The following is a 13,273-nucleotide window of genomic DNA, read 5'->3' as shown; positions in this document are numbered from 1 at the left end:
TGTGCACAGTCTTTTGGGACAGTTCGTGCCAGATCGCTCTCGTATGTAAGTCGCGCACGTAACCTTGGACTGATCTTCAGCTTTCAGACGTCCGTAAGCCGCGTCCGCTAGTGTGTAGGCGCCTTTAATGTCATCAGTAAAAAGTTACTGATGGACAAAACTCAGCAAAACTCTATAATATTATTTTTAGTTAGAAATTCACCCCGCTCTGCCTCGTACTTAGGTATCAGTCCACGAATTATGAGATGGTAACACTTAAACCTTCTTCACCAAAATTGACCTTTTATCTCAGCCTTTTATGTATATAAAAACATAACCTATCATTTCCTTGAGAACTATTCTATTCTATTCTCTGTGGGGGTGTAAGTACCTGCACCTGGCTCTCTCTCCTGGGAATTGAATGGAACCTTTGTGCATATCCCCAAGGTCTAAACTGCCTTCCTAAGCTTTTCTAAGATAAAATTATAATTAAGTTCCTACTGTTACTTTAAGTTTAAAATTGTTTTAAATTATATTATGTTAATTTTTTTTTTTTTCATTTAAGACATTGGTACATGTCGGCGCCGGGATCGAACCCGCATCTCTGGCGTGAGAAGCGGGCGCTTACCCGACTGAGCTACCACCGCTCTTGCCCTTGAGAACTAATGCTCGTTTTCATATGCGTTTAAAAACACAGAGATCCACTGTGAAAGGTGTGAAAGATGAACGAGGTCGTTATTATTCTGATCTATGCCAGAGTTTGACTTCTGCCCAAAAAACCGCCATTTGTGGGGAGCTCAGTGCGAGTGGCAATGGCAATGGCATGAGAAATACCGTGTTTACACACTCGTCCTGCCCACTAAACTTCCCTTCTCACTACTATCTACTACACCGATTTTTAGGTACCGATCTTTATAAAATAGATGTAAGCAAAAATTGTCTGTTTGAGACTAGGCTGTAAGACCAACGAGCCACATCGCTGCCGTTGCGGGGACCCCATTGAGTATGAATGGTCTGGAGACGAAATAGGCAGACGTTCCCCTCTGCCGGGGTGGTAGGCCAGAATGGCCCACCTATTTATAAAAACTAGTTGCAGTCTAAATTTCCACTAGACTCAATCTAGTTGGCAAAGCGTTCGTTTCATAGAAAATGTTTTGTTTACATACTAAAATGACAGCTTCAATTCATAGAATATCCGGATTCCGGATTTGATCTCAGATTTGGTCATGGTTTATTGTTATTAGCTGTTTCCTAGCAACCAATGTCAAAAAAATGCAATAGTGATGTACCGGTATGTAGATATGTACCTATTAATCGACAAAAAAGGTCATAGTTGGGAAGCGTCCGTAGTCGAGTTGGCTTCAGTAATCGTAACTGATCACTGAGGTTAAGTAACAACTGACACGGTCAGCCATTGGTGCAGCATGGGTTACCGATTTCAAGTGGTACTTTTCTGGAAGCTTCTGTGCTTCGGACGGCACGTTAAGCCGTGGGTCCCGGTTGCTGCTCCGGCAGCAGTCGTTAAGCCTAGTCAGAGGCCGCACGAAGGGGCGGCTTGAAACCATCTGACCGTGGGGTTGCCCACTTACCCGACAACTTCAGTGCATTGTACTCATTCAAAAACGGCGATACAGCTCGCGACCTGTCACGTGAGTATAAATGTACAGCGAAAATCGGGTGACTTCGTTTATTAATCATTCATAATTAAATTTAACTATGCCTAATTAATTTAAAATTAATATTTCTAACCCATGTTTTCGAATTTATCGATAATTGTTACATCCATTGGCAAGAAAAATGAAGACACTGTGTTCATTATTAAATGTCACTTCACGTAACCCTTATTGCTGGGAATTAAAACTCATAATGACATGTCCCATGAGACCTAATCATGGTAAACCAATGGTAAACGGTAAAATTTCCCCTTGCAAAAATTGAACTTTTGATGAAATGAAACTTTTTTGTATCAAGAAAGATCGCTATGACGCTTCCCGAGGGTACACCCGAGTCCGCGTTGTTCTATGCGGGGACCCCGTCGACCAGCTTGGCCACCATGGCCTCTCCTGTCAGCGCAGCGCCGGCCGATTACCCCGCCACGCGGCCCTTAACGACGTCATACGTCGGGCCTTCGCGAATGCAATAAATATTCTACCTTTAATAAACTCCTGTTTATTAAGGGTAGAATATTTCCAGGCCAGGGTGTTATTATAAGTATTTTACATAGTCTTAGTATACACTAACCCCCTTATTCATAGAGAAGTTACAGAACGTTTTAACTAATAAACTGTTTTGTCCCTCTCCGACAAAGTGCAATTTGTTCTTTGACAGAGAGGGACAAAACAGTTTATTAGTTAAAACGTATTGTAACTTTTCTATGAATAAGGGGGTAAGTCTATGGTATTTTATATTATTATTTTTATTTATTTCTTTATATGTAAAATATATAGGTAGTTTAGTATGAGTACATTTAAATTGTATGTTTATGAATACTTAGTTGTATAATTTTAATTGGCATGAATAAATTATAATGTAGCAAAAATTTATTTGACCAAAAAAAATTCTGGGAAACCAAACCTACATTTCTATTTTCTACAATTTTTTTGCCAGGCTGTACCTAAGACTGGCAGTATAGAATGATGCCTTCGCCGATTCGGAATACAAAAATAGAAAAAAATGAAAAAAAAAGATGTCCACAATGGAATAAATCAAACCGCCAATTGTAAAATTAGAAAATAGTTTCAATAGCAATAGCAAAATAGTCTAGTTTTATTTAGATCCGTATAATTTCAGAAATGAATAGTATGAATTTACCAGAAGACTGTTCCAAGCAGTGGGATTTATTGTTATTATTATTATCTTCCGAAGAAAAGAAAATAGATAGAACTACTGACAGCGAAATTGAAGTGATGTCTTATTTTTATAAACACGAGGGAATCAGGTGAATTTTATATTTACTTTTTGTTCTAATGGAATACTCATACAAAAACACCTGCTGTACATACATATGTATTATTCACCTAAAATAACCTATCAATTTTTTTGTAGAAAAATATTGCTTCAATGGCTAGGACAAATGCATGAATCATATGCCAAGAAGAAAAGTAAATTAGATACAGCGACTAAAAGTGATGAGATTTCTTTACACTGGCGTCATAAAGGCAACGAGAACTTCCGAAACAACTACATCGAAGAAAGTTATAAATGTTATTCAAAAAGTGTCCAATATGCGGAACCCGGTGGCCCTATGTTTCCCCTCGCTTTCGCAAACAGATCTGCTTCACTGTTAAGACTGAAAAGGTACCAGGTAGGTAAATATCAAATTTTTTTTTAAAGTAGGTAAGTATGATACATCTAGGTAGGGATACGGACTAGGCCTAACTAAACCCTTCCTTCATTGGAAGGAGACCCGTGCCCCAGCAGTGGGGACGTAATGGGTCATGATGATGAAGTATGATACATCACATAATCTTTACCCAAAAACATTTTAGAAGGCAGTTAGGCGATTCACATATGCACCGCCTCATTGCGCGGATTGCCGATTTTCACAATGTTTCTGTGCGGTGAGGCGGCGGCGGTCATTTTTCTGCCCTCTGCAGCGGTGCACAGTCATGTGTGTGAATCGCCTTATATCATGACCATAACATACACGGTGGGCCTAGGTAAACCCTAGCGGGTAGCCTAGGTGGGTATGGTTCTGTTTATTAATATTTAACATTTTTGCAGGAATGTATGTCTGATATAGAGCATGCATTAGTGAACAGGTACCCTCGAGAACAACAGCATAAGCTTTACTTGAGACAGGCTGATTGTCTGATTGAGCTCCGACAAGCAACAAGGGCTCAGCAAGCACTAAAAGAAGCCAGAGAGCATGCTGAAAGTTTGCAACTTCCTGCAGTTCATGCCAGTAAGACCATTTTGGATATAACTAGTAGTTGATTATGTAATTATTGAATTGCAAATTGCCAATTGTATACAGTTTTCTTTTGTTTAATTCTATTTAGTTAGATGATTATCTCAATCATTACTGTATTTAATTTTTTTCTCCAACTGTCATCTAGGAAACTAATAAATAAAACTCTAGGAAATAATTTCAGTTTCATGCAAAACATTGTGAATTTGTGGCTAAAACCTGTTGTGAAGTGTGAATCAACACCAGTGGCACCTGTGAAAGTGTTATCTTTGAAAATCACAGTGAAATTAGACCAAATCAGTGAAAATAGTTTCACCTAACAACTCTTCATACTTCGAAAAAATAGTTGCATACCCTCAAATTCTGTTTTTGCCTCGCTTTAAATTTCAACAATTTGTAATGATGAATCCTTATATATTTTAATAATAAATCACCTCACAACGGCAATATGAATGCACAACAAGTGAATCAACCTGCTAAACCACCAATCCCAGTAGTTTCGACCACGGGAAAGGTTTCAGCAGTTTTAGCAGAAAGCAATATGGATAATATTTTTCAACAGATGAGTTTGACCGACATCTAAAGGTGATAGAGAAGAAATTAGACATCTTGGGTCCAGTAAATGTAAAGACTGAAGAACCAGAACCATCTAGCTGCTTGCTCGGAGAAAACCACGCTTTTGTATCAGCCTCATCAGTACTTGAATTGAAGTAAGTATTGTGTATGGTTCTACCTTTTTTGGCATAAGATTTATTTGCCTAATCTCGTATTGCATAGTAACGTTTGGTCAAAGTCTCGTTACGCCGAAAATCGTATGGCATAAATCTCGTTTAGTAAAAAGTTATTTCGCATAAGATTGTTTAGCCTAATAATAGTATGGCCAAATCTTGAATAGCCTAATAATACTATGGCATAGGTTTATACAAAGTAATAATATTCGTTTGGCTTTAACTTTGACGGAGCCTCTCCCTACATAGCGCAAACTGGTGCCTTGTATTGTTTCCGCTGTTTGGAAAACGCTCCGCTCCGCTTCGCTGCGCTCCGCTTTGGTTTTGATGAACATGTGCACCTAACACGCTCCTCCTCGCTTTGCTCGTCGTCGCACCTATTTAAGGTTTCGATCTCATGGGGTTTGTAATAATTATATTGGTCGTTAACTTTCGATTTTTTTATCATACAATATCGTGATTTTCGGGATGTAGGAGAAAAATACCACAATTTGTACATTTACTACATACTTAATATATTATTTATTAAGATAACATTACGAGAAACAAGATTATACATAGGTATAGACGAACATAAATTTGAGCAAACGAAACTTAGGTGTTTAAAGATTGTGCCTAAAGGGTTTTAGAGGAAACGAGCCTTATGCCACATAAGTCTTGGCAAAGTGATGGTTCGGCCAAAAAAGTTTAGACCATACGAGTTATGCGAAATGAGTTTTGGTCAATAAAGATTATGCGAGATGAGCAGAACCCATTGTGTATGATTGAATGTGATGTTTTTGTTACTTACTAACTTTGAAACTGCGATTTATGTTTTGACTAAGTGGTGGGTCCTTGACGGCTGAATGGTGTAGTGGTTAGTGACCCTAACTGCTATGCCGAAGGTCCCGGGTGTTTAGTATTCACTGTCACAATTCTTTAAACATCCCTTTCCATTTCTGCTAAATGCTACATGGATCAAACCAATATCCACGTTTATTTAATTCCAATGAGCAAACGCCAGGGCCCATATTCATCACCACACCATACAGTCCGCTACGCTCCTGATCTCTTGCAAGCTTTTACCATATTATATGTTTTAGTTTATTTTCAATAACATAAAAAATATAGCAATAGCTAATAATAGTTCATACTAAAAAAATGCTGATATACTTCTCTATTTGTTAATCAGGCGCAGTGACACAGCCGGCCGATATGTGGTGACGAAGCAGGCCACTCAGCGAGGCGATGTCCTGTTTGCTGAGGACCCTTATGCATTTGTCGCGTTGCCCCTTGATGGAGACCTTGCAATCGTGTGCGAACAGTGCTGTCGTGGTGATGTGAATTGTGTGCCGTGAGTATACATAAATAATTTGTTTCTGTATTGTTTAAATAATATGTATATAATATTTATTTTGCTTAGGGTACAATACAATAAATCTCCTCAAGAGTACCTACACACGGGTTTCAGTTTACGCCTTTTTATCACCAAATACATAAACAGTAAATCGTTCATTGTGCACTCCCTGAGGTATGCGCGGCGAGGTCTCTGCCATCGTGACAGAGACGTGACGGAGTCTGCGGGTACAAAACTTGGGGCGGGGCCGTCGCCTGTTTCGTGCACAACGCTATGTTTTTAATGCATTTAATTAGCGACTTTGTTGGTTTGTCGTCGACACGATAAGAAGAAGAAGAATTACATCGCCGTCGCGCCGCCCCGCCGCCGTCGCTCCACCCGTCGCAAGTTTCGTACCTGCAGACAGAGACAGAGATGTGACAGAACAGCAGCCGATTCTCCCCCCTCCGTCTTGCCCCGCGCATGAATCATAGGCTCTTTCTCTTGTCATTGTCCCCGACAAGAAGAAAAAGTATTCAAGGAATAGTTGCTAAGTCACTTGAAGAAGCTCCTTTCGTTCACCCGATACAAAAAATAATTATATATTATTCCTGGCAGTTGCAAATGTTGTTCCCGTGCGGTGTACTGCGGAGAGCGGTGCCGCGACGCCGCGTGGGACCAACACCACCGCTTCGAGTGCGTCGGCGCGCAGAGCCGTCTCTTCCCCACCATAGGGATCGCTCACTTAGCTTTAAGGTAACATGATTATGTTATAGCAATCACAAAATATCATAATCACCACCATCAGCCATACAGTGAAAAATGATCGCAGAAATATTAACAGTGATCACTGTGATTATGTTTCAGGGTATTACTAGTATCTGCTAGCCATGGATTTCCAGCACTACCTCAGGACGCCAAAACTAAGCAGACAAATGCCCAAGATTTATTTAAATTCTACTCAGACTGCGATAATGTACAAATATACAAAAAAGACACCCCAGCCTTCTACAGGATGTTTAATCTAGTCACAAACTTTGATAAGATGAATAATGCAGATTATATACAGTATGGTTTGGTAAGTTCACAACATCCTTCCTTAATCTTTTTTATTTCCTATCAATCATAATTATTATATTTTTTATGACTCAAATTTTAATATCATAATATATTTTATTTCAGACTGCAACAATGCTAGCTTTATACCTGGAGTCTTTTACGACATTCTTTCCTTATCTTGCGAGTCAACTGCCCAGCACCATGTCTTCAGAACAGGTGAAACTGTTCGCATCTGCCTTCATACTGAGAAGCTTGGGTCAGCTAGTCTGCAATGGCCATGCAGCTTTAAGCCTCGCTACATTTGATGATAGTGGTAAAGGTAAGTACCACGGTACATAGAATAGAATACATTGTACGTATAGGGGAGTAGCGGTTGAGTAGGTACAGTCAGCTTCATAAATAGTGATACACTTTTGTACCTTGTCAAACTCACGAACCGACTATTAATGAATTCAAGGCCTTATTTATTTATTTATTAACACTTTATTGTATAATAATAGAAACAGTTACAAAAATTAGTGTTAGAAAATCATTTAAAATCTAACACAGGAACCAATACCAATACATATTTTCAGGAGAAAGCCGTACTCTGTCGGAGCGAGAGGTTCGGCATGCCACCGCCATCTACCCGTCTGCGGCCATGATGAACCACTCCTGCGACCCCAACATCGTTAACACGTAAGATACTAATTAATTTTTACACAGAATACCATTTTCTGAGTGAAATGGTAACCTATATCCCATTCCACGGGGGGAAAGACATCTGACAGAACCCTTATTACATTTGAATAAGGGTAGTTTTTGTTTGTATTAGATGTCTTTCCCCGTGGAATGGGATATAAAGTACAGTTCCCCAAAATTGATAATGCACATAGAAATCTTCGTCATTGTTCGGCAACGGTCGTATTCCCGAGCGTTAGAAAACTATTATGTATTTAGAGTGGTTAAGTGCATTTTCTTCATGAAATTTTAGTAGAATTATGTAATTGGTGCTAAAAGAGATAATTGATTTATCAGTAACGAAATTTGATTCGATAATTCATAATATTCCATAATATTAAAATTTACTTCGAAAATGTTACAGTAGGTACTTTTCAAGTGTCTTACTGAAGCTGATGTAAAGATGGATGAAAGAAGGTTTGAAAAACACAAGGTTTATATTATAAGGAGAAATGGATTTCAAACACAGGTTTATATAAAAAAATAGAAATCTCAGTTCAAAAGTATTTACAGCACTGATTATTTCACATTAATAAAAATGTTTACATTAAAATCTCAGTTCAAAAGTATTTACAGCGCTGATCATTCACAATAATATTACAATTACAAACTTGGTCTTTTGGGTGTGGCTTTATTGGCAAAGTGAAGTCTATCAATGTGACGCATATTTTATTCTTAAATGTGCCTCATAATATGGCATCGTCAAAAATAATTAAAGTTGAAATTAAATTCACATTTGAAAAAAATAACAAGAACGATGTGTAATTGCAGCTCTTTATAATTCCACAAAAGTAATATTGATCTTGACCTTGAGACCCTTGACTGATCGGTGACAGCCACCGACGGCCCAAATTGTTTTCGATTATGTGTCACATGATATTGACTACTATTTCTTTCGAACAAGGATCAAAATGCAAGTGCTTTGTTTAAGGCACTGATTCGGGTGTTTCCGGGAATACGACAGTTTGCGAAGATTTGCATGCGCATTATTAATATGGGAGAACTGTATATGAAAATGTCAATAGATTTTTATTGGACCCTTCAACTTTGAGAGGGATATGCCATATCTTCCTTCTTTTATGTTATAATATCATTGGATAGCACACATATTTCTTTAACAGATTAATTCAGTCAGGCTTTTATACAAAAATTATATGTAAAATACTTAATTATATTTAGTAGTATATTGATATCGATTCTGAAGGCGGAAATTTTAAATTTAGAGACGTCAAAACCTTAATTTCTTTGTTTAAAATTCGACTCTATGATTGTTTCCGTAAATGTCATTTTATGCTAGCAATTTTTTTAGTTTGACAGCGTTAAAATTATAATTTCTGCCTTCAGAATCAACATCATTATATTAGTATAATACTTAATTATATTAAGTATTATATTTAGTACCTTCGCATAAAGAGACTGAATTTACCATACAATACAACTTTAATGAGACAATACACAACATATAAATACCTATAATCTCAATATTCAAGTGAAGTAGACTTTATGCTTGTGAACAATACAACCAGATAACTACGGTTAATTTAGTCCTGCATGTTTCAGTTTGTCTAGACACGTTGATGTAAGCCAATTTCTCGTCTATAATGATGAATGGTGGCCGATGGTTGTCGCATGACCTGGCATATGCCATCCTCAGAGAAGGGAAGCCCAAGCATGGCGCTGGCTGAAATGCGATAAAGGGTGTTAGAAAATGGCACAGGGAGCTGAAATGGTGACTCAGGGGGTTATCCTGAACATGTACCCCACTTTTCGACTTACAATACCACTTATGAAACATCTGGTGTCCTATTTAAATTATCAAAATAATAATATTATGTTAGCAGTACTTATGAGTCTTTTGTTACGTGGTTTATGGTTATGTTGCTGTAAAAATACTTTATATTATTATGTATTGTACTCATTTTTATTGGTGTAGAGCGAGTTACTCACTGGTTGCTGAGCTAAGCGTAGCTACTTAAGACTGCAACGCGCATTGACTATTATAAAATATGACCATTAAATAATTTCGCTGAGCTATCCGCGATGGTCAAAAATAGTAATTTAAGTATAACCAATTCTGTGCGATTCTTTTGAGTGTGATTGTGAGTGGTGCGTTCCCAGTAGGCCGACTGTTCACTTGTACTAGGCGCGCGAAACGCTGCAAATTACGTAGAATGTGCGCAAAACTAGCAAACTGTTATCACCCGGCATACTAATGCGATACGCCGCAATAGGGCCATTGTTGCGTTGCGTCACGACATCCCAAAGGAACCGTAATAAAATATAACAGCCACGACTTCACTTCCTCGGCCTAACTGTATATCTAACGGAGACGCAGCCTAATGTGCATGAATACTCACAGGGTCTGTCAAGGGAACTTTTATTGAACACACTCCACGTTCTAAGTGGGCTAGGCCCGCAACCATCTGGCATAAATCGTGGGGTCTGCACACACCTGCGAAAACAAATAGTCTCACAAAGTTAGAATCTCATAGGAAGGGAAGAATATCACCACGAGGGTGTTCGCTCATAATTATTGATGACCGAATTTTTGTAGGAGGAAAATAGAACGCCCCGATTGCACAGTGCACACGTGCTACAAAAGGAAGAAAGAAAAATCGGCCAGATTAACTGCCTGGGAAAATGTCGGTCATGGAAAATGATTATGTCCTCCCTAAAGTTAAATACAGTACAATTCAAAACTATAAAAATTACCTTCCAACTTCTGAGCGAAGTGCTATATTTGCTATCATGTCTAATCCTTACCTTGAGTATCGTCGGTACAATCGGGGCGCTCTGTATGAGCTGATACAAAAATACTGGCCAAAGCAGCGATGGTGATAAAAAAATGCAATTCCAGCGACATAGTCTAACCACTGGCTACCTTTATGTTCTACTGGTGTTTTAATTGACTCTCTGTGCTTATGTTATAAGTATAATAAGAAATAGTTTTTATCAACTATCTATTGTATGCAATAACAGTGTGTCTTTGCTTGTGATGTGATAGTGGTGCAAATCTGCTCTGCGTTGTATTATATTGTAAATTGAATTTTGATTTGGTTGAAATAACAGTATGCTTTGTACGCCGGGCTTAGACGCGGCGAGCATTGTTTCCGGCTGCGCGGTGAGCCGGCGCTAGGCTTCCTGCACACGATGCCGTCTCCGCGCCGACGCCGCGCATTTACGCTGTAGCATAGAATAACATTACAATGGTTACAGTTCCGCTAAGGAGATTGTCATTCTATGCTAGTCTCGTTATTCTATGACTGTAGCACGAGTCGCGCGAAGCCCGCCACCGCGCGCGTTCCCCTCGCTTCCTGTCGTTGCATTCATTCCAGTACCGGCCGCATACGAACGTGCACGGTAATGCCGGCAATGGTGGCGGCGCGGTCACGGGCTTCGCGCGGCTCGTATCTACTACAGTGTAAATGCGCGGCGACGGCGCGGAGACGGCATCGTGTGCAGGAACCCCTAGCATCGGCGTCACGGTGTCCCATACACTTCTGAAAACCGGAACTCACATACATCACACTGAATCCTCTTAACCGGCGCCGGTCGAATGGCGTAGTGGTTAGTGACCCTGACTACTGAGCCGAAGGTCCCGGGTTCGATTCCCGGCTGGGGCAGATATTTGTTTGAACACAGATATTTGTTCTCGGGTCTTGGGAGTTGATATTTATACTTTTTAGTATCTATCTATCTATGTATTTTTGTAGATATATCAGCTGTCCGACACCCATAACACAGGTTCTACCTAGCTTGGGGTTGGATGGCCGTGTGTGAGATGTCCCCACATATTTATTTATTTATTTTTAACCCTGTATTAACACGTCAGGTTCCACCGGCACCGGCTGGTGATCCGCGGCGGGCGCGAGCTGGCGGCCGGCGCGGAGGTGCTCAACTGCTACGGGCCGCACCGCGCTCGCGAGCTGGCAGCCGACCGGCGCGCGCGCCTCCGGGCGCAGTACCTGTTCCACTGCAACTGCACCGCATGCGCTGACGGCGACAGGAAAGACGCTGTCGTGAGTTGTTATTTATTTCTCGAATATTTGCTGGCTTGGCAGGTAGCCGCGTTAAATCGGGATGAGTGGAAAATTTTCAACGTTTTTGCCCAGCAATGGGAAAATATATACATACTTGTTTCTTACTCAGTTAGTGATTCTGAAACCTGTTACGGTTTGTATGAGCACTACGAAAATAGATAGTTACAGAGTCGATACAGGTATAAATAAATTAATGGTATACCTATATTCAGCTTTGTGACCACGAGCTTATAAGTTTCCGCTTTGTTTCTGTATACAGCCTCTAGCTGGAGAATAGCTGGATCCCCACCAGACGATAAAACATGATCGGATCGCGCGATCCAAGGATTTTTACATATTAAACTGCTTGGATCGGGCGATCGGATCGCGTTCGATCGTCTGGTGGGAGATCCGGCTAATAACACTGGGTGTTCTCGTTGCAGTTGTTGTTCAGCGCGTACGCGTGCCCGTCGTGCAAGGGGCCGGTGCTGTGGGCGCGGCGGCGCGCGGTGTGCCAGCAGTGCCGCCGCGAGCCGCCGCTGCAGGCCGCCCGGCTGCAGCTTCAACACGCCGACGATCTGGAGGCGCAAGGTGACGAAACGAAATGTATATAAGACTAGCTGTTCCCGCGCGCTTCGCTTCCCCTTAAAAAGTTTTTCCGTGGGAATTCCGGGATAAAAAGTAGCCTATGTTCTTTCCCAGGGTCTAGACCGTATGTATACCAAATTTCATTCAAATCCGTTCAGTAGTTTTGGCGTGAAAGAGTAACAGACAGACAGACAGACAGATGTATTAGATTAAGATATAGTTACTTTCGCATTTATAATATTAGTTAGGATAAAAGATAAAGATTAAATACTCTTTATTGCACACAAACAGAAACAGTATTGCAAACATGAAGAGAAAATAAATAGCACAATCGGCGGCCTTATTACTAAAAGAAATCTCTTCCAGACAACCAAATTGATAGGAAATAGAAAGAAAGAAAATGGGTATCGTGTGAAAAGAAGAGATATTTATAAACTACATTAATATAAAGTATAAACGATGTGTAAATACCTACATATAATCCTTACTAATATTATAAATGCGAAAGTAACTGCGTCTGTCTGTCTGTCTGTCTGTCTGTTACTCTTTCACGCCAAAACTAATGAACGGATTTGATTGAAATTTGGTATACATACGGTTTAGACCCTGGGAAAAAACATAGGCTACTTTTTATCCCGGAATTCCCACGGGAAAACTTTTTAAGGCGAAGCGAAGCGCGCGGGGACAGCTAGTAATACATAAAACCTACATAGTTAGTAATAAATATATACCTATATTTAAGTAGTGTTCGAACACATACGTACACACACGTAATGGGGAGAAAAACTAAAAGCTAATTACAGATGGCGACTGTGCCTAATAGGCTATTTTACTAAATATCAAAATTGGCACCATAAATGAGTATTTGCTGTAGTATTTACCTTACAAATAATGTATGGATTTGACGAAATAAATGTCTAAGATGGTTGCATAAATTGAATTACACAACCAAATT

The 13,273-nt window shown here is 39.8% G+C and overlaps 1 protein-coding gene across 2 annotated transcripts in view; it reads left to right on the top strand.

The window, feature by feature from the left end:
* Positions 1–2,643: 2,643 nt before the first annotated feature.
* Positions 2,644–13,273, top strand: part of LOC105394929 (SET and MYND domain-containing protein 4) — a 34,210-nt gene continuing 23,580 nt past the window's right edge. Inside the window, exons 1-11 of one of the 2 annotated variants that reach the window (XM_011566853.3) lie at positions 2,644–2,917; positions 3,025–3,283; positions 3,703–3,883; positions 4,452–4,599; positions 5,789–5,950; positions 6,551–6,688; positions 6,800–7,010; positions 7,115–7,310; positions 7,567–7,669; positions 11,544–11,730; positions 12,174–12,321. In XM_011566853.3, coding sequence (XP_011565155.3) covers positions 2,772–2,917; positions 3,025–3,283; positions 3,703–3,883; positions 4,452–4,599; positions 5,789–5,950; positions 6,551–6,688; positions 6,800–7,010; positions 7,115–7,310; positions 7,567–7,669; positions 11,544–11,730; positions 12,174–12,321 — 1,879 coding nt within the window. In that variant the 5' untranslated portion in view covers positions 2,644–2,771. Of the gene's footprint in view, positions 2,918–3,024; positions 3,288–3,702; positions 3,884–4,451; positions 4,600–5,788; positions 5,951–6,550; positions 6,689–6,799; positions 7,011–7,114; positions 7,311–7,566; positions 7,670–11,543; positions 11,731–12,173; positions 12,322–13,273 lie in introns of those variants that run through there. The other variant, XM_038121939.2, reaches the window with a different exon arrangement.

This window comes from Plutella xylostella, chromosome Z, assembly GCF_932276165.1.
Source record: "Plutella xylostella chromosome Z, ilPluXylo3.1, whole genome shotgun sequence".
NCBI lineage: Eukaryota > Metazoa > Arthropoda > Insecta > Lepidoptera > Plutellidae > Plutella > Plutella xylostella.
Note: the sequence above shows the minus strand (reverse complement) of the source record. Positions and strands in the feature narration are given on the sequence as shown.